The 22,987-nt window shown below is 40.2% G+C and overlaps 2 protein-coding genes across 2 annotated transcripts in view; both read right to left on the bottom strand.

Moving 5' to 3' along the window:
- LOC137286342 (inhibitor of Bruton tyrosine kinase-like) overlaps positions 1 to 12,251 on the bottom strand; it is a 47,271-nt gene extending 35,020 nt beyond the window's left edge. The window contains exons 1-4 of the mRNA XM_067818142.1: positions 12,110 to 12,251; positions 1,887 to 2,491; positions 1,193 to 1,289; positions 480 to 604 (exon numbers count right to left, since the gene is read on the bottom strand). Coding sequence (XP_067674243.1) covers positions 480 to 604; positions 1,193 to 1,289; positions 1,887 to 2,210 — 546 coding nt within the window. The 5' untranslated portion in view covers positions 2,211 to 2,491; positions 12,110 to 12,251. The remainder of the gene's footprint in view (positions 1 to 479; positions 605 to 1,192; positions 1,290 to 1,886; positions 2,492 to 12,109) is intronic.
- Positions 12,252 to 18,471: 6,220 nt separating this feature from the next.
- Positions 18,472 to 22,097, bottom strand: LOC137286931 (vacuolar protein sorting-associated protein 33B-like). Its single transcript, XM_067818971.1, has one exon. The coding sequence runs from the start codon at positions 22,070 to 22,072 to the stop codon at positions 20,285 to 20,287; it is 1,788 nt and encodes a 595-aa protein (XP_067675072.1). The 5' UTR covers positions 22,073 to 22,097; the 3' UTR covers positions 18,472 to 20,284.
- Between the last annotated feature and the right edge of the window lie 890 nt (positions 22,098 to 22,987).

A 22,987-nucleotide genomic window follows, 5' to 3' on the forward strand; every position in this document is an offset into this window, starting at 1 on the left:
GAGTGAGTGAGTAACCCACCACCCTGACTGCAGAGTGTAAATCTGTGTAACTCTCTGTCTAAGTTCAAGTTCTTCTGGACTAGATTTGCACAAAGCTCTACTTATTTCTAGTGGCTGTAGGAGCCACAGTAGCCATTTGGAGGTGCACCTTTGCGATCCTGAACCCCTATTCCCGATGCTACTCTATCTATCTCAAGAATATGAACCTTCACAGTCCTATAATTAACACATATACCACTGACTTAAAGAGATATGACCTATGACTTTGTGATCTACAGCACACTAACCCAGCCAGGTCATAGCCTCGAAGGTCCAAGCAACTATGTGCCTCTTCCACTCATTAGCAAAGACATAAGTTGTCACAGTTTGAGTGCTAAGGTTTCCAATGAATGACTTCAAAAACAATGAACTGCTGGGATTCATTTTCAAACTCATAATGACAGACATTATTGGCAGACATTAATGTCAGTACATCTTACATCTTTCAGTGATACTCCGGTCCTCTTGAACTCATCAATCACTTCAGGAAATGATCTGGACTGACCACTAGCATGGCCAAGGTTGAAGTTTGGGTTGTCTCCCCATGCATACACCTCATTAGGCTCTGAAAAGTCAGTAAACATATATTATCCCACAGAAAATATCTCAATAATTCAAAGAATTTGTTAAAAGAAATATCTGCCAATCCATCTTAAAACCAATTTACAGATTCTGAGATGAGATTGTGTGACAAAAGATGTATCTACACTTTATCCTCCTTAATCCACGCTGTTCCCCCATTGACATACCCAGTATTAACATAGTCAGATGTAGAGTAAGGCCATCGCTCAGATGTACACGTGACCTCTGAAAGTGATATTTTAGCGAGTGTGAAATAAGTCCCAATGTCTTGCATCAACACTGATAAAACAATTGTCAGATTGTGAATCCCCTTGATAGTAGCAGATATTGTGCTGCCTTACTAACATGTTGTTAAATTTATTTCCCTATCATCTAGTATTACTGAGCAACAGTCCTTATATTACAAGGAATGTCACTTGATGCTAGGGTAACCACTCTCACACAAAATCTTCCTAGGTGACAATTCATATCAGAACTATCTACTGCCATTATCTGTACTTGTTGGTATGACGTTGAAATTCAAATGTGATAGTTGCTGCTTTTCTGTGCAGTAATATGGAGACAACTATACCTTTCAAACTGTATGTGATTTCCCTGGGCTTGTCCTTCATAACAATATCAAGAGCAGATAATCCTTCATGGTCGTTGGTGTACAGATCAGTGCCATGCTGAAACATAGTTTCATATCTCACACAAATACAAGTCACAAAACATCATATAGTGTGTACAGCCATGTACTCAACTTGTCCATGGAAAAACAGCTCATTTTCTCAGGATTTGTACTAACACAACATACACAGCGAGGCTAAAATGTATATTCTACTGGAACCACATTTTTGTTTAATCTGGATTGCTGTCTAATCTGGACAGAAATCATGTGCAAGCAATAGTCTGGTTTTCAACAGATTCTGCTGAAGACTGGGACACTTGAAGATGAATGTCATTCAATACAACACATTTTAACCTGGAAAATTAAGCATATTTTATGCTGAAAAGTAAAAATGTCTGTGCATGTGGTCACAGCTGTCATAAGTACCAATCTGTGCAAAATACACAATACTGGTGTTGCTAATCTGAGTAAACATGAGTTAATGCCCTGTTATCAGTGTTATAAAATAGTATAGAATGAGTAGTTATATACTTAGGAGTTTCTCAGTGCTTAGAAGACTTTGTGGGTCAGGGGTTAAATATGTTCAAAGTCTTATGACACCTTTGTTGAATGCAAGCTAACGGCACTGTTTCCCTGTCATTCCCTGTCTCCATACCTGTATCAGTTGTCTGGCAACAAGTAACTGGCCATAGAACAGAGCCCGATGTAGCGCTGTCCACCCAGACTCGGAGTCCTTGTCAGTCATATCTCCAGCTTTCTCTGCCAACAGCCATTCTACAATGTCTGCCTTTCCACACGCAGCTGCCATGTGTAGAGCTGACCTTCCCATGGTGTCCTTGATCTTAGTCACATTGTGACAGAGACGTGAATAGGCCTTTACTTCTTTGAGAGTTCCTTTTGAGATTGATGAATGGAACTCCAGAGCATGTCTTTTTGATCGACATCTTGGTCGACACTCTGGTTCAAACAACCAAGACATTGTAAATAATGACTGATGATACAAAAATATTCTGAAATTTTAGTCCTGAGCCTAAACTTAATAAACCACAATTTATTCTTGGATGAAACACTGGAAGCAAAGTTTCTTGTTATTGTAGCCAATAGCTCTTCTTCTCCCGGCACTGGTCACACTCTCCCGACCAATCAACCTCTGTCACGGCCTGCCTTTCCAGCCTCCCTCTCCTTCGACCCCCACCTCACCACGCCCTCAGAGGGCAGACATCTCTGAACGTTCAACAAGCCATAATTGTAGGAGTACCACTGAAAAAAATCATTAGACTGATTTAGTTCAGGTTTGATGGAAAACATCAATATAAACAATCCAATCAGCCCACCTCAATATATATGATTGATTATTCCACCATTTCTTAGTGGTTACACCTGTTTAACAAGCCATGCAAAATGAAATACAATGGATATAACACATTCTTTTTTTGATTTTCACTAGTCAGCAAAACTGATGTGCACATGCCTAAAATAAATAGCGTTTTTAAAAAACAGAAATATATTTCCTGAATACCTCACATCTCAGATTAGCAGGCTTATTTCATTTACCATCTTTTCTACATACCAATGTAATGCACATAGTGTATAAAACATATACATGTACTGTCATTTCCTATTCTCGAGGTACTTACAGATATCAGCTGAAAAAATAATACAAACAGTTCTTTTTACAGGAATGCATGTTGTTTTTAAAAGATGAGACTCTCCCGCTAACATATGCATCTATCAACAGTAGAGGACGTAACGTGTACGCGAGACGGTCTCCCGTTACGCGTACAAGTGACTACCTGAGAGGGGGTCACTCCTACGCGTGACTCCCTGATCACAGAGAGAGAAATTCTGCATGTCACACAAAAACATGTCTAAAATTGTTATTTGTGAAAATAATTAAACAAAATTTGCTACAGTCATTGACAGATGGTCAAGTTATTGGATGACGTGAATGAAAACATAAAAAGAGGAAATTAAATTGTCAAATAATGACAAAAATGTGCAAAATTTGAGTAAAAATTGGCGATATTCAACAGCGAATTTCACCTATGTGCATAATTTTCAGAAACTTACATTTAGTATTTTCTGAAAGCTCATTTATCGTAGATTCATAATATATATGCAGCTTTCGATGCACACCAACGCACACCTGTTTGTTATTGTGTTGAAACATGTTTACTTTCTTCGAAACCGCGCGAATCGTCTCGCGTAGAAGTGACCGGGTTAGCGTGTCATTAATGGGAGGTAACTGATGCCTGACTAAATTGCCCAGTCAAAACATCCGTCTTGAGTCTGAGACTGTGTGAAGCGTACGTAATGTACATGGCGATATTTCTTGCGTTAAACAAAATCACGAATAACATTTTTTCATACGGACTACTCTTTTGTTGGAAGTATAATCGTTGGAAAACACGATTAAGAGTGGGGGTCACTTCTACCGATGTAAAAACAGTTTTACGTTTCATGTTAGCTGCCATACCAGTAGATATTAGACTTCAGACGACAATTTTCACCTATGTGTACACTTCACATAAACATGATTTTCATATTTTCTGAAAGCTTATTCAACGCAGATTTACCTCGTACATGTACTTGTTCGTGTACATTAACGCACATAGGTGTATCATCGTGTTGAAATAAACCTATCTTCCTCCCACCGCTCGTCACAGACACACACAGCGTCCTCACAATTTCGTTACGCGTACGAGAGACGCTACCCAGAAGCACGAACAAAAGTAGTCAGTTTTTGACGGCAATTTTCACCTATGTGCACATTTCACACAAACATGATCTTTATATTTTCTGAAAGTTTGTTCCATGCAGAATTACCTCGTATAAGTACTTGTTCGCGTACACGAATGCACATAGGTGTACAATCGCGATCAAACACATCTACTTTCAACCCACCGCTCGTCACAGACACACACAGCGTCCTCACAATTTCGTTACGCGTACGAGGGACGCTTCCCAGAAGCACGAACAAAAGTAGTTAGCCTTTGACGACAATTTTCACCTATGTGCACATTTCACACAAACATGATCTTTATATTTTCTGAAAGTTTGTTCCATGCAGAATTACCTCGTATAAGTACCTGTTCGTGTACACGAATGCACATAGGTGTACAATCGCGATCAAACACATCTACTTTCCACCCACCGCTGGTCACAAACACACACAGCGTCCTCACAATTTCGTTACGCGTACGAGAGACGCTTCCCAGAAGCACGAACAAAAGTAGTCAGCCTTTGACGACAATTTTCACCTATGTGCACATTTCACACACACATGATCTTTATATTTTCTGAAAGCATGTTCCATGCAGATTTGCCTCGTACAAGTACTTGTTCGTGTACACGAATGCACATAGGTGTACAATCGCGATGAAACACATCTACTTTCTAGCCACCGCTCGTCACAGACACACAAACGGCCTCACAATTTCGTTACGCGTACGAGAGACGCTACCCAGAAGCACGAACAAAAGTAGTCAGTTTTTGACGACAATTTTCACCTATGTGCACATTTCACACAAACATGGTCTTTATATTTTCTGAAGGCTTGTTCCATGCAGATTTACCTCGTATAAGTACCTGTTTGTGTACACGAATGCACATAGGTGTACAATCGCGATCAAACACATCTACTTTCCACCCACCGCCCGTCACAGACACACAAACGGCCTCACAATTTCGTTACGCGTACGAGAGACGCTACCCAGAAGCACGAACAAAAGTAGTCAGTTTTTGACGGCAGTTTTCACCTATGTGCACATTTCACACAAACACGATCTTTATATTTTCTGAAAGCTTGTTCCATGCAGATTTACTTCGTATAAGTACTTGTTCGTGTACACGAATGCACATAGGTGTACAATCGCGATGAAACACATCTACTTTCTAGCCACCGCTCGTCACAGACACACAAACGGCCTCACAATTTCGTTACGCGTACGAGAGACGCTACCCAGAAGCACGAACAAAAGTAGTCAGTTTTTTGACGGCAATTTTCACCTATGTGCACATTTCACACAAACATGATCTTTATATTTTCTGAAAGCTTGTTCCATGCAGATTTACTTCGTATAAGTACTTGTTCGTGTACACGAGTGCACATAGGTGTACAATCGCGATCAAACACATCTACTTTCCACCCACCGCCCGTCACAGACACACAAACGGCCTCACAATTTCGTTACGCGTACGAGAGACGCTACCCAGAAGCACGAACAAAAGTAGTCAGTTTTTGACGGCAGTTTTCACCTATGTGCACATTTCACACAAACATGATCTTTATATTTTCTGAAAGCTTGTTCCATGCAGATTTACCTCGTATAAGTACTTGTTCGTGTACACGAATGCACATAGGTGTACAATCGCGATCAAACACATCTACTTTCTAGCCACCGCTCGTCACAGACACACAAACGGCCTCACAATTTCGTTACGCGTACGAGAGACGCTACCCAGAAGCACGAACAAAAGTAGTCAGTTTTTGACGGCAATTTTCACCTATGTGCACATTTCACACAAACATGATCTTTATATTTTCTGAAAGCTTGTTCCATGCAGATTTACTTCGTATAAGTACTTGTTCGTGTACACGAGTGCACATAGGTGTACAATCGCGATGAAACACATCTACTTTCCTGCTACTGGCCACAGACACACACACCGCCCTCACAACATCAACAGACGTTCGAGAGGCAAAAGTGGTCGGTTTTGACGACGATTTTTACATATGTGCCAGTGTCATAGAAACATTAACTTAACATGTTCTGAAAGCATATTCAATGCAGATTTACACCATACAAGTACTTGTTCAAGTACACGAACGCACATAGGTGTGGCATCGCGTTGAAACACATCTACTTTCCTCCCACTGCTCGTCAGACACTCAAACCTTACTCACAAGATCGTTACGACTACGAGAGACGCCTTCTGCCACGGGAGCAGACCTGGTGCACAATATGTTCACTCGCATCAAGTGGTAAGTAACTTCGGAGGACTGCATGATCTTTAATAGTTTAAGCAAAATGTATTCTTGAACACACTGTATGCAGGAATTACCACTCATTTCCTTAAGTTTTATGTCATTGTCATCAACACGTAATATTATAGAAATGCGATTTCTCCACTTTTAAACAGATGACGTGAATTAGATAAAAAAAAAGAGTTATTTAGACGGAGATTTATGTATTCATATATATTGTTTCCAGTCTAAGTAAACTTAGCCTCAGTACTTTTCCTTACGCTCCACTACTGAATCTAACAAAACCTTATGGGAGGTCGCGTCAGGTAACCTTTGGGACTGACCAATCAGAACACAGCTTTCCAAATCGCGAAAGTGGACATTCGCACACACCTTTTGAACTTTTTATCTCGAAAAGGTTCGTAACCGAACGATTCCGAATGTTATTTAGCGTATGATCGCTTCTGGGTGATTCACACGGCGCACATTACAACCATGACAACAGAGTAAACTGTCTCCGAAAACAGTGTTTTGGCAATATTCAAGGGATCTCATCTTGCAGAAATATTAGCCAATGGTAACCATGTCAACAGAAACCCCAAAGCGTATATATCGCAGGTCAAATATCTGTATTTTCTGCGGATTGTTGTTTGTGGAGAGATCTGTGCCCCTAAGTAGTAGCCGTTGTCTGATTGGTTAAATCTATATAACCGTCTCGCTATTGATTGGACGGTCATAGGTCGCTCAAAGGTTGCCTGATGCGACCTTCTGCTAGGGTTTGTTAAACTCAGTGGTGGAGTTTAAGGAATAACATTGAGACTGAGTTTACTTAGACTGACATTGTTTCAAAGCTGTATTATTAGTCAACTACAGCAATAAAATCAGTCGAGCCACCCCTGTTACACACGGAAGATGCCACTTCCCTGTGCAGATTTTGCTCACCTACAAATCAACTGAATTTTTGTCACAACTGAATAAACATGATTCTGTCTTTTACCAGCTTAACAACACCAAACAAAATAGTTAGCATTTACTTGTGCGTTTTTAAGTTTACCACGGACGATAAAAGCATCGTAAGCAGGAAACTGCACTGTGGCTGGCAGTGTCCACAAGACAGCCGTGTCAACTGTCTGCAAATATGCTGTCTCCAAACCCAATAAATGGGTATCCAGTCTCCTACCTGTATATTCAGGGCTAATGAACTGCAGTCATAAACTATGCCTGACTGCATCCTCTTCATTCCCGCTTAATCATTGCTGGAAAACAGTGTCGTGTGTGATATTGCATAATCTGTGTGAAATTTATTTGTGTTTCATTCCGTCAGGGGACAAATACAATTCGCCGTACTGAATAATTTTGAACATGCACCTGTGTCCGAGAATATACAACTATTTCCATAGTTATACTAAATACATATAAAACATTCAGTGAAAGGTTACGTAATTATGACAAATAATGCAAACCTCCCTGGTATACACATATTTCTTCATTCTGCAGATGATGGCTAAAAAGGCTGTCCAAACCAACATGCTGGACTGTAGCTAGGTCTGGTTGTCTTCCCCTGTCCATGCTGTCGTCCAGGAAGGAAAACCCTTCCTATTTCACGCATATACATAGAATATATATTTCTGTGTTGGCTTTGAATGTATTGTTTTTATCTATGAATACTATTTAAACCATCTACCAAAGTAAAAGATAGGAAAGCCGATGATAGTGTTGACAACGACGCACAGCACTTTCAAGTACTCTTCGAAGATAATCAGTACAAGAATAACTCCTTCATACCAAAACAGAACACTTTGAAAAACATTATAACATTAGGAAATAAAAATCTGTTTATAAGTCGTCGATCAGGAATGCTATGGACAATATTTTGAGTTTGTAATCATCTGGAACAACTTTACTCCTTTCTTCCTCATGAATATGTCATCTCATTATCACGTGAGAGATCGTTATCACGTGGTCAGTTCAATCGGAATGAAGTAAGAAAACGCTATTTTGCCCACCTCCATGCGACTTGAATATTTGTCACCACAAAATAAACATTTCTATGAATACATGTAATTAGCATTTAATTATATGTTTTCAAGCTATCATAAAATATACCTCGAACGACAAAGGCACCGTAAACAGGAAATTACACAATCGCCCCCCGTGTCCACCAGACAGCCGTGTAAACTGTCTGCAAACTCATTAGATGTATACACCCTGAAGTAACGTGCTGTACTGCATCACACCTGTTGCCTGTCTCCACCTGTATATTCAGTGATACCCAACTACAGTCATTAATTATGCCTGGCCGCGTTCGGCCCAGTCTTCACTCCAGTGTCACGTGTGTGATACAAAAAATTGCGTAATCCAAATGAAAGTTAATTGTGTTGCATTCGGCCAAAAAGATGAACCAAGACAAGCACAATTCGCCGCACTGATGTATTTGAAATATGTACCTGTGTTTCATAACCATAGCTGTACTACATACATCTAAAACATTCAGTGAAAGCTTCATACATTTTCGTTTTTATAACAAATAATGCAATGTTCAATGGAATGTGCGTGTTCCCTCATTCTGCCTACTCCTGGCGGAAACGGGCATTTGGCCGTTCCCAGTCCAACGCAGCATGCAGGATTATATACGGGGCTGGTTGTCTTCCACTGGCCATGCTGTCTTCCAGGAACGAAAACCTTTTCTGTTTCAAGCATATACATATAATATGTGTAAACAAGAAAGTCCCAGTTTTTACCTGAAGTAGATCTGGTAATGTGTGTTGTTAGTTTTGTTGTAGAAAAGGTATATATGCAAATACGTATGTATTCGATCTAATTGAAGTTGCCTGTATGTGTACAGGGTAAGTGAAACAACACATTCTTACCTTAATATACTGTGCACACTGAAGGGGATGGAGGAATGATGTCTTCCAGGATGAGGGATGTTAAGCAAATCGTCGACATGATGCACAATTCTTCAGAAAATGATCATTTGTAGAATTAACATGAGCTTACCTACTGCGTAATGTATCCGCCAGGTCATATGGAGTTTGATCGAAAGAGGGGGCGAAAGATATTACAACCTGCAGGGGGCGTTAAGTTTCCTTATTTAAATTTGTATTTTCGTACTTTTTTCATTTCGAAATTATGTCACAAAGTGTGATTTCTTTTTTTAAATGCCTTTATCAAATCATGTCAATTTCCGAAGGCATAAATTAGGTTCAAGTTACTTATATGCATTTTCATGATCAACAAGTCATCATTCGCAAGCTGGACCGTACAGAGGAACACCATCCTCAACTTGCAATAAGCAAACACGAGATCAGTGAGCCGCTCAACCAAAAACATTATAACAGTTACCGTCTAATTAGTTTGTTTTCTTCCCAACTTCTGTCATTTTACACAATGCACATCTATTTACGGTGGTCTTAAAAGAAACATCATTTCTCTTTCAAGAGGTTCAGAAACGTTTGCATTTGGTTCGGTTCCAATGGTGAACACTAGCTAAGACTACAAATCTGTTTGCTGTAATCGTCTTGGCAATGAAGTATTGCAGATTCATACCCGTGGAGATATTCAGAGAGATATGCATCATAGCCTAATTTTCATACATCAATAACATTTTTTCAGATCTGTTTACAAAATAGTGTGTATACCGATGAAACTGCATACTCACTTCCTTCGGATAACACCTCACATACGAGGGGTTCACGCTTCATTTGATTGGCTGAAACAGTCGCGCACGTTTACAGAGACTGTATGTTCTGTAAAACAGCATGCACGGCTAATGTGGGCATAAACTGATATGTACTCTGGAAGATACGATATCCACATGTCAACACCATGAGCTGTAATGAAATATGGAAGCAGGTATTTTAGTATAACACTAATTTTGATCAGTACGAGATGTCAGCTTTGGCTGGCACCGCGAGTCCCTTTTTTCAGTGTGCTGTGTGGAGTTACACAATGGACGTACGTCACTTCCGAAAAATATGCAAATGATTTAATAGTTTTCGCAGGATTACTTTTGACGAAATTGGCAAAGTTTTGATTCATGCAAGATGCGGTGGGGGTCGTATTAGTTTCAAAATATTCTGTAACTTTCTGCAAGATGAATACGTTGACATTTCCACCAGTAATACATTCAAATGAAATAAATCACCTTTTCATGAGCGATTAATTGATTTTTGTGTAATTGGCATATGTAAACAGCCGACCTTGGGCGTGGTATTCTGCTTTCCCGATGTTTTCACGTGCCGAAAATATCGAAAATAGAGAGGCCAAGTATGGATCAACCTAGGATGATTGTAAATATTTTGTCGGCCAAACAACTTGTATTCTGCAGGTTGTAATCTGTTCAGTGCAAATGACGAAAGCGTGGCATCCGAGATCGAAAAACCTGTTCATTCACGACTGTCAAGTACCCCACTACCCTTGGGGATTTTACGGGACGCTTTAATTACCCTGCATCGTGTTCGCACCCAATCGAGGTGGTTCCACGGTGATTGAATTAATTAGGGGGAAGCGCTTCAGTTAGTACCGCGGAGCGCACCGTCTCGCGGACAAGAGACGATAGGCCGTCTCGCGTACACGTTACGTCTCGGACTGATCAACTGCTTGATCCCTCAGGCCACAATTTCTCGAAACGAACTTAAATTTTCACTCAAATCTCAAACTCAGTTTGAGTTTGACAATTTGAAACAGCTGAATTTTTAACTCTGCTGCATTTTTTAAAATAAAAAGTCCAAACAAAGAAAGAATTCTGTCCACAAAACTCAGATTGTCTATTAAGTTTGAGTTTTATACTCATTTCCGTTCATTCTGGAAAATGATTGTTCCTGTGTTTTCTCAAATTTGAGCTAAAACATGAACTTAAGTAAAAACTCAGACTTAAGTTTGTTTCGAGAAATCGGGGCCAAGTGTACTACCACTCTTGAGCTTGATTAAAAACAAGGTCATCTGCCACTGACTTGTTGAGTCGTCTCCCATTCTCGCGGCATAACAAGGAAATAACATAAATAAGTTTAAGGAAGGGAATCCTGTCAGAAAAGGGTGAGAAAAAGTTACGATTTTTCCAAGTTGGTGAAAACTCACCAATATTTGTTACATTGCAAAATTTTGATCATTCACAGACTTGGGCCACTTCCTAATTACCGGTCAGAGACTAAATAACCATTAAGTATCACGCATCGACGATCTCGGCAGAAAATGTGTGTACCACGAGGATAGGAGATGGCCATATACAAGTACATACAGATATCCCTGATCATGCTGACCATGCCTCAATTTTCTCAGTTCTGAAAATGGAGAAAGTCACTGAGCTCCTATTTATTATATTTATGATTGTTTTCTGTAAAGTAAGTTCAGATCAGAGACCAGATGTTAGTCTAGGAGGTTATGTTTTGGACTATATCCCAATCCTTCAATTCTATTCCAAATATGACAGACAGAAATCTGAACAAAGTAGGACTAAACATGTTTGTCTCATTGAAGCAAGACAAACTACAAATAGTTTTCATTAATCATCTGGACTTGTATTTAAATGGTGGGACATGCAAGCTGATGACGGTAACAGCACCCACTCACAGATGTAAACCTGCTAAAATGGTTCATGGAGCTTATCCATGGCTACAAGTATGTCATAAGTGATAAGCCTTTGACACTAAGAGCTATGCATGAAGTGAGCCATCAGTGAAGCTGTCACTCTTATCAACAGCAGACTTGCCCCTGACAGTCACTGAACGGCAGAGTTTACCCTGGTTACAATATCACTCAGAATAAATTGAAGCTATGGTAATGTACTTAATACATACATCTCAAATAACCAAAGTGTCAAAAGTAGCACAAATGACATTTCACAATTTTCTGACTCCCGCACTTCTGTATTTGGTACATTCATATTTATCAGTCAGACAACGTGTACTTACGTAAGTTAGTCCACGAAGGAAGTCATCTGGTTTGAGGAGGAAGAGACACATGAAACGCTGACAATCATTGCACAAGTTGATGTCACAGAACATCTACTGGAGGCAGCCATCTTCTTTTCGTGGCGTTGGAACGCTTCAAAATGCACTGCGCTCACGTCAAAAACAGCACATGACCAAAATGGGAATCAACGCATTAATCAGCACTTGGATCACTTGCTCAAAACTGCTCATGCAGACTTGACATCTTAATCAAGTTTTATCTAAGACATACATATCATGATGAGAAGTCCATGGTCTCTGTAGGGCTGCACGTATTACAGGTATGCCAGTATATCGGAATACCCTTTTCAAACAATGGGTATTGGATTATTTATAGTGACAACAGGTATATATTGTGTAAAGAACACACATGGAGTTTTTGTGATTTTATTAATGATTTAAAAGAGCATACTGTAATGCAATAAATTGTATAACGAAATAGAAGAGAATCCCTAACTATGTAACTTAATTCTGAGATTGCTGTTACCAGAACCATAACATATATCAGGGAGACTAGATCTATATAGAGGGGGAGAAGAAACTCCCCGTAAAGCTCCTGAACGTATGTCTCGGGTCGTTACGTAACCAGTGTAGCCAATATGGCGGCAGCGTAGTATTTAAAATCGAGCCCGGTTTATTTTCATCAGCTGATTAAATTCGTTGAGTGTTGTGACCACTGGAATCCTACATGTAGAAGATAAGTTATCTATTTTGTCACTTCAGTTTAAGTCAAATAATTGGTATTAGTGTCAGTATTAGGACAGTAGATTTGCAGTAAAGTTTCAAGTCGGTATGTTATAGCTTACTGGCTTCCATTCTCGATTCACCGCGAAGATAGACTAAATTGTGCCGATAAAACCTTCTTTCACACATTTGTTAAACTTTTAGAAGGGAAACATGCCTTTAGATGAAATGTATTTGCAAGTAATAGTGATAGTTTTATGACTTAAAAATTATTAGGGGGTGTTTGATGGGTGTGAAAAACATGACATCTTGCCGATCTGTTCTGATCCGCCATTGAAATGCTACACGCCGTTCTTTGAGTGTTTCTACTTATTTCTTCAATAACATCTGTCACATACACCTTTAATTCTTATGAGGGGAATACACTATCAGGTGAAATGTGTTTGCAACTAATAGTGATAGTTTCAGATGCAACATATGTCATATTTGGGATTTCACTTTCTTAGTAAAGTACAAATTCTAGTACTTTTTTTCGGTTGAGTCCCATCCGGGATTCGAACCCGCACCCTCAGAGTCAGGCACCCAATCGCCAGCACACAAAGTCAGCCGCCTAGCCCGCTCAGCCACCGCGACTTCTGAGCGTAATGATAGTTTCAGAGTCTAAAAGTGAATGTTAGGGTGTATTTGAGGTGTGTGAAATATATGACATATCGCCGATCTGATCTGATCCGCCATTGATGCGTGTGATGCTTGAGGGTTATAGTTCTATAACTTCTTTCTTTCTTGTTGATCTTATTATTGGACAAAACTGGAAAGGTGTTTACAACACTTTGTGACAGTTTTACACTTTCTGTTTTTGAGGGCAGTGTGACAGTGTCAGTTATTTTTTTGTTTATGTCCATTCTATTCCCCACATGCAATAAGATATCTGAATATATTTTTGATGTATACAAAAATGTCTCAAAGTAGATTTTTTAAAACTCTGATGTTAACATGTGTCCTCGCGATACTTTTGCGTTCTTTAACATGTTTTGGGAGGGAAGTCCGCGGTGTATTATTTATTCTTTCATTTATTCACACATGTACTTCTTTTTTATTCTTTTTCTTTATTTCCTTCATTCATTTAGGAGATACACATCATGTGTTGGCCAATTTCCGGGTGTTATTGAGTATTTGAAGCACGGGAATGCATTTGGAACCGACGGCGTGCTTCAAATACTCAGTCACACCCGGAAATTGGCCAACACATTATGTTTATCGACATTGTAAACAAAAAAGTAAACCAAAGGGGGTTTACTGTCTGCACTCGTTTACATCGAGTAGGGGTACAACAGTGAAGTGTCATCAGCTGGCCGTATCAGCTGGTTCCCATGGTAGCATCTGGAGTTGCTCATTTGTGACGTCATCCTAACTTTACGTCACAATATGATTTGAATTACGTCAGCACTGTTGATGACACAAAGTTAACAAAACAATTGTTTACGTGTCAGTACGCAGTGAATAGTCTTGCAGTTTCCGGAAATCTAATACCATTTGATCATGTTTTTCAACCAGATTACAGAACACAGTAACTTTTGGTTTACAATCAGTTATAATTCTTGCTCTAATTACGTAAATTAGTACAAATGGTAAAGAAAGCAAGCGAGTGACCCATCCCTGTTGTAGAGTATCCCTGCGTATATGTCAGGGGACTTAAAATGTAGAGAATAGGATTGACGTGCACAACTAGTATCACTCACTGTCCAGACCCTTACTTCCCGATACATCGTAAAACGGGTACCTGGGCTCTTATTCTCGAAACGTTCGTAGCCCTAAGAATTTGTAACTTTGATCGTACCCAATGTGTTACGAATAGGCCTAAGAAGTTCGTAGGGCTACGAACTTTCGAGAATAGCTAGCCTGAATCGCAGAAGACACTAAGCTTCTAGCTCACTGCATATTTAGAGATCAGTATTACAAAATGCCGTATGATACCACACACCATATGTCGGCGTTATTAGGGAGTCTCTGGTGAGACCAGTACACAACCTTGCTCGAGATATGCTTCGTCAAAAGGTATAGATGTACTGTATAAAATGCGTCTAACATGAAACTGAAATTCCTTGATTCCGCTTTTTGAATATCCAAACAAATCCAACATTCTCTAATACTACTGAATACAGACGTGCATATTTAAGTACCTTCAAAACTGGTACGCAGTGAAATGGCTCTTTCCTCATGTACGTGACGTAGAATAGGTCCTCAGCAACTCATGCTTGTCGTAGGAGGCGACACACGGTCAGGTTCGGTGATTTCACTGACACATGTATGTCATCATATCCAACTGCGTCGATCGATGCTCATACTGTTGATCACTGGATTGTCCGTACTGAATAATTTACAAACTTCCGCCATATACTTGGAATACTGCTTAGCAATTTAATTGACAAAACAACAGACAGACGAGATAGGACGTTCCATAAGTTATCGTTGCTAAAATTGTATAGACCGTCACCTTAGTTCCAAGATGGCTTTGTGGATCTGGTTAGTAGTTCCATAGGTACAATGTATTGGAGTCGGCCGATTATGTTTAGCCATTGTAGATTCAGACTTTACTTATATGTATGTTCCCGATGTGTGTCTGCCCCGTTCTCTGAGGATTACAATGTTTGTTATAGGAGGTGACTGGTTGAATCGCTTGATTTCATGCCATTGATCTTAACAGGGAGACTATAAAGATTATCCCTGCTCTTAATAATACTAACTGCCAGTCAGTTTGTATGATTGGGTACAGATTTAGAAAACGATCATACCATTCACATGTTGCGAATTTTGTGCAGACATGCCAGTTTCGGGTAAACATTGTTCAGGAACATGAACATTTGTAATTGACAGTGAAACGTGTGCATGTGCTGCTGAACATTTTGGAGACAATAACCCAGCGGAAAGCTGCCCCGGTATTGTTTTAAACTCAAGCCTTTTTTTTTACTTGGGTGTCAGTCACGTCAGGATTTGTTTGTTCGTTTATTTGCTGTTTACGTCTCACTCGGTGTTTATTGTTTGAGGTCGCACTCAGCAATATTCTAGTTTTATGAAGACAAATGGCGCATGTTTCATCAGAACTACTGTGTTACGAAACCATGGCCAATGTGCCCCGAAACGTGGAGGTGAGCTACAAGTATGAGAATGAGTAGGCTGACCTTTGGTTTCACAGCTGGAACCTTCGTGAGCGACGTCAGTGACGACATGTACTTGTTATCCTACGATTTACGGACCGTCACATGACTGTAAGACGTGACTGGTGTCAAGGGCGTCGTTAACGTTTGACGTACAGAACGTTCAGTTTGGTAGTGGTTCAGTCATAGCGTTTGGTAGGACTTTGACTGATCACCTTAGACGTGTCACAGGTAAGTACTGCCGTGAAAACATCCTAGAGTAACAGGTTGTGACATCTGCGCCCCAACATGGGCGACATTGACGTGTTTTGTGTTTCATAATGGCACCGCAAGATCAGACAAGATTCATACGCTACTGAGTAACCCCTACAGGAGAACATAACCACCTTAGCATGGCCGACTCTCAGTACAGACATGTCACCACACATGGGACAAATCAGAGATGCCCTTGAACGGCGCGTCAAGGGTCTACGTCACAGTCAGCAAGCACCCACCGCTCTTAAGGAACTTTTGAAAGAGCCACTGATCCAGACTGCTTTGTTTCTCGCCTAATTACGGAACCAAGCTGCAAGCCCGTCAGCACCTGCTCCCTCGACGGTGACTGACACGTGGACTGAGCCACTATCCACCATGTCAAGATTTCTTCAACCTAAACAGTGGGAGATTAGAAAGGGTGTATGCTCATCAGATGCCCTTATTCCAAGATATCCCCATCATTGCTTGTCTCATTGTAATAAATTTATAGTATTCCAACAATGTAGGCTTTTTCAGATTTTCTAATACCTGGGTTTAACCTATTTCTGTCATTTTTACCTCGACATTTCCTCATGTTATGTAAAAGTATGATGTCTACATGCACTTAGCGAGCCATTTGTTTGTATGTCTGATAGGTTGCAAAGCTTTATACATAGATAATATTAAGGGTTGCCCAAACTTTCATAGCAAATATCATGTGTAAGCACAGCCTTTCTCATGATTGTAGCTACGCCCATGGTCGATTACCCTATGATAATAACAAGAGTCATCAGAAGATGACATGTCCCCCCGGCCCCCACATATTTGAAAGGACAAATCATCTGACAGTTACTTATTGTGTTTTTAGACCAAGTCTGAATTGTTCAAATGATGTTCATGAAAAATATATATGCCATATATCTGTAATAATAAAAAGTCACCATTTCAAGATTTGTCTCATATATCTGCCAAGATCTTTTGAAAGATATGAAATGGTTTTCGAGTTGTGCTCCCTAAACAAAGTCAGCAACGTGTTCATGGAACCGAGACAATAATACATCACAAAAACCTGTAAATAGCAAAAGGCACCACTCTGCTACCAAGTAACACTGACAGATATTAAGAAGTTTTTGAGTTCTGCTCCAGAAACAGAACACACCTCTCACTTTTGAGAGTAAGTCCGAAATGTTTCCATGGAAACCAATAAAATAATAAATCACAAAAAAATGTAAGTAGCAAAAGGCACCACTTTAGGTTCAGAATGATATATCTACCAAGTTTTGAAGAAAAATATTGAATGGTTTTTGAGTTCTGCTCCGGAAACGAAGCCCATCCCTCCATTTTGAGACTAAGTCCGAAACGTTTCCATAGAAACCGAGAAAATAATAAATCACAAAAACATGTAACTACCAAAAGGCACCACTTTGGGGTCTCCCACACATATCTACCAAGTAACACTGATAGATATTAAGAAGATTTTGAGTTCTGCTCCGGAAACAAAACACACCTCTCACTTTTAAGAGTAAGTCTGAAACATTTCCATGGAAACCGAGAAAATAATAAATCACAAAAACTTGTACATAGCAAAAGGCACTACTTCAGCTTCTGACTGATATATCTACCAAGTTTTACAGAAAAATATTGAACGGTTTTTGAGTTCTGCTCCAGAAACGAAGCCCATCCCACCATTTTGAGACTATGCCCGAAACGTTTCCATGGAAACCAAGAAAATAATAAATCACAAAAACCTGTACATAGCAAAAGGCACCACTTTAGGTTCTGATTGATATATCTACCAAGTTTTGTAGAAAAATATTGAAAGGTTTTTGAGTTCTGTTCCAGAAACGAAGACCATCCTACCATTTTGAGACTACAAAAAATATTGCAGAAAAATATTGAACGGTTTCTGAGTTATACTCCGGAAACAAAATGATTACGGACGGACGGATGGACGGAGGGACGGACAGACAAGGCGTCGACTATATCCCCCTGCATTACATGCCGGGGGGATAAAAAGCCTTCTCCCAGGAGTATTTCCGTCTTACTCTTCTCCACTCTCTTACTCACCTTTGTTACATTGTCCAGATTTCATCAGTGGTCACTGTGGTAAAAAGATGAGCTTCAAGCATGCTTCAGCTAAGTCTACCATAATGGTCCAGACTGTAGTGTCTCAGCTGAAGTGACCTTGAAGAAGACCTCTTCCACTAAGGTTCTAAAAAATATCAAACCCGTCAACACTGAGAGTATTTAGAGAGGATATTTTATTTCACTTAATCATGAATAACAGTTTAAATTTGCTTACAACAGGAAGGCGGAATGTACCAGATTCTCGTATTATCCAGTTTCTGGATAGTGCTTTTCAGCAGGGTCAACGTATTTATAAAGCCAGCCATAACGACAACTGTGATTATCTCCCTTGAATACATCATGCTGGTCAGTACACTGTCTATGTAAACCAGCAGCACACCCTCATAATATACACGTCAACAAGAGAAAACAGAATATCACAGTACCTTCAGGGTGGTCAGTCTGATTTAATATGCAGAATATCTAGTTCTGCTCAATCTAAGAAGCCGTCAGTGACCAGGTTTTGTTACAGATGTACTGGGACCAGCAAGTTCAAGGCAGCACTGTCAAACACCACCATTTGCACTTGTAGAAGACTTAATGAGGTGTCATCGTACCAGATGTCATTAACATTATCACCTGTTTCTACTCTAGAATTAGTATACAAGGTGCTGTGCACAGTGTGATCAGTTCACACCTGACACTGTGTGATTTGTTCACACCCCACACTGTGTGATGAGGTTACCCCTGACACAAAGTGTTTAGTTCACATCTAAAACGGTGTGATTTGTTCACACCTGAAACTGTGTGATGAGTTCACACCCGACGCTGCAAGATTATTTCACACCCAACACTGTGTGATCAGTTCACACCCAACACTGTGTGATGGGTTCACATCTGACACTGGATGATCAGTTCACACATGACACTGTGTGATGGGTTCACACCCGACACTGGATGATCAGTTCACATCCAACACTGTGTGATAGGTTCACACCTGACACTGTATGATGGGTTCACATCCGACACTGTGAAATTACATCACACCCAACACTGTGTGATGGGTTCACACCTGACACTGTGTGATGGGTTCACACCCGACACTGTGTGATGAGTTCACATCCGACACTGTGAAATTACATCACACCCAACACTGTGTGATGGTTCACACCTGACACTGGACGATCAGTTCACACCCAATACTGTGTGATGAATTCACAGCTGACTTTGTGTGATGAGTTCACACTTGACTTTGTGTGAAGAGTTCACACCTGACATTGTGTGACTAGTTCACACCTGACACTGGATGATGAGTTCACACCTGACACTGTGTGATGAGTTGACATCTGACACTGTGTGATGAGTTCACACCTGACACTGGGTGATCAGTTCACACCTGACACAGCGTGATTTCACACCTGACAAGGTGTGATGAGTTCACACCTGACACTGTGTCATTAGTTCACACCCGACACTGGATGATCAGTTCACACCCAACACTGGATGATGAGTTCACATCTGACACTGTGTGATTAGTTTACACCTGATGCGTCCATTGTCTTACTGAGTGAAATTAAGGAAGAAAGAATGAAATGATCATAATCAGATTAACAGTTTTTGACAATCCTTGATATGTTTGTAGTAATGTCACAAAACATCTTCACTGTGGTACACACTGTACTACAGGAACATCTGGTAAAGTCTGTTTTCAGGCTCAGTTCACAATATTCACATTCATGCTTATGTATTAAAAGTATAAACTCATTACACACGTATCTCATGATAACAAGATAATAATGGTCAAATATATATTTATTGTTGTCATCACAAATGGAAAGCTGAATCTTGTAGTTGCTCATTCTCTACAGACATTGTTGTACTGGAAAAGAATAAAAACTGTTTTGAACACATATTCTTTTTCCATGTTTACTACATATACAGATTTTAACACACTTTACCACAGACAATGCACTATCAAATAGCTTCTATTAATATTTCATTGCAGGACAGATTTGAGGAAGGAATCTCCTGTCATGATGGCAGTTGTAGCTATGACAACTTTCCGACTAAACTGTCGTACTAAATATCGGAGAGCAGCAATTTCACTGAAGGTGCATCCTCCTAGGAAATACACAAGTACAGTGTCTGATTTACTCTTGCTTCCGTTGGGTCGTGTCTTATCATGGCGGATGATGCCACCTGGTAGCAGCTTGATTATCTCCTCCATGCCAGCAAGCCCCCCACGCTCTAGAATCTGTTCAACAACTTTACACAGTAATGGTGTGTATGCTCCACTAAAGACATAAGACATGTCATTAGGACTCCGCAAGTTGATGTCGTCTGGTGACTTTGGAATCAGATTTAGCTTTTTGGCAAGTGTTCTAAACTGTGAAGGCTTGGCGATGCCTGGTAGGGACTTTGGTTTGCCTGGAGTCTGGCTGGTTGTTTGCTCCTCTAACAGACCAGTTCTCTTGAGCTGGTAGAGGTCAACCATGTGTTCATAGCCCTTACTTTGCAGGAACTGATTGGTTATGCTCTTGTAGGTGCTAGACACTAATCCCCCTTGGGTCAAGGACAGCAAGCACAGTAGTTTCAGTGGTGATGAACTGGAAACCTGCTTACATAGACTATCTTCAATGTATGTTAGATTTTCTTTGGTTTCAATTCCCTCCAGGACACTATGCTCGGCTTTAATGTATTCCTCAAAGTCCTCACTTTTCTTCTTCTTCATTATTGCTTCACAAGCACCAATGTGGTAAGTCAAAGTTCGGTGCTGTTGCTTTAAATCTTTGAGGTCATTTGAAACAAAGTTCTTCATATCACCAACTGTTTTCAAATCTTTCTTTTTGTCATAACCAGTTTGTAACTCTTTTGTTTTCGAACTCAAGTAGGTGAACACATTAGAAAAATGACGATCTCGGATAACCCTGTAGACCTCATCTTGAGAAGTTAGCAGTTGCTTCACATCTTGAGTTTTACCAGTCACCTCTTGGCCGAAATTGATAATACTGCACTCAATTTTAAATCTTTCGTCCAGAAGTGCCTCATAAGTCATTGGGGTGCAGAGAGGTGTGACATAATCAACATTCCTATCAACCAGAATCAGTTGTCCAATCTGACTTTTGCTGTCTGCTGGGTGTGGGGTCCCTGAAAGTCCTCTCATTGATTCCATAAGTTCATACACCATCTTGGATCCCTTACCAACACAAAACACATCTGGGATAATTCCAAAGAAATTTTCAAGATTAACCAAAGAAGATGCCACAGTATGTATCCAAGTGTAGTCCTCATCAATGTAGAATGAAGTGAAAAAGTCCGGTAATTCCAGTGACATCAGGTCTGTATCCAGAGGTATCAGGTCCAACGGTAATTCTTCAATAGTGACGTATCCCAAAACACCTTCACATTCCAAAATCATTTCACAAAGTTCCAATTTTCTAGGAACTAACACTATGGTGTACAGACGCTTATCTCCCCGATTCAGCTCTGCGTTAATCTGATCGGCAATTACTTTCATCATTACCATTTTAGCACGAACAATATAAATTCTTCTCTCACTTCCGTGAATGACTTTCTGAGTAGGGTCAAGTTTGAAAATCTTCTCGACACCATGCTGCTTGAGGAATGAAATACCGGCAAACCTGTCAAATGGCTTTGTTAGTTCACCGTCTATTACCAGATCCTTTTCCTCAGAAACTGTCATCAGCAAATGCCCTAACTGGTCTCGCAGGACCTGTGTTACTATTTGAAAGTCCATCTTGCCAGGCCAGAGAACTCCACACATTCTGAGGTTTCTGACCGCCCACTTCCGCCGTCCAAGCGCTGTTTGGAGCTCAATTATTTCATGCGGCACTATTCTGAAACATTACTCATCCTTTCGCGTACACCACCTCATGTTGGGGTGGACATTCATTGCGGTTTAGGTTGCTTTCAAGATTATTGCTCTTATATCGCGAAGCATATACGCGTACATGCGCAAAGTCGAACGCCGGGCAGGACAACAACAAGCATCATGTTGAATTATGCTGACGGCGGTGGAACCACTATATGTTTTTAATGACAGTATTCAATATAAACCCGGATAATAAGTGAACGCCGGGACAACTAGGTGAGTTCTATCGTTTTATCTCCGTGGTATGACTCTGAGTTTGCATAATGGTGGTGTGCCCGGTCCAAATCGCGCATACAGGATACGCAATTGGTTGTTTATGATACATTTTGAAGAGATTCCGCAAAATATTCTGTAACGTTGGTGATGCCGCTCGCTGCTTCTTGAAGATTCTCAGCAAAAATAGTTATTACTGTACCTCGCTGGTAGCTATTTTTGAGTGAGTGAGTAAGGCTTTACGCTGTTCAGCAATATCACGGCGGGGCTTTACACATTGTACATATAGTACACCCATTTACACATAGTAATTCATCAAATGTCTTTCTTAGACGGTGTTGCGGTGGCCAGTTGTAAATTTGAAGCGTACGACTTGAGCTCATTCCTTGGACTGATTCTGAGTATAAAGCGCATTCCTGGTGATCTTGCTGAAATATTGCCAAAAGCGGATTAAACGGAACTCGTAATATCTATCCGACCCCAACTCGTTTTGTATAAGGTCACATATAGGCAGACCAAGCAAGCGTGGTAAATAAATGTAAACAATTCAGAATCAAACTTCATGCAAGTTTTATCATACATACGCGCGCGTGT

The sequence above is a fragment of the Haliotis asinina genome, chromosome 6, assembly GCF_037392515.1.
Source record: "Haliotis asinina isolate JCU_RB_2024 chromosome 6, JCU_Hal_asi_v2, whole genome shotgun sequence".
Taxonomy (NCBI): domain Eukaryota; kingdom Metazoa; phylum Mollusca; class Gastropoda; order Lepetellida; family Haliotidae; genus Haliotis; species Haliotis asinina.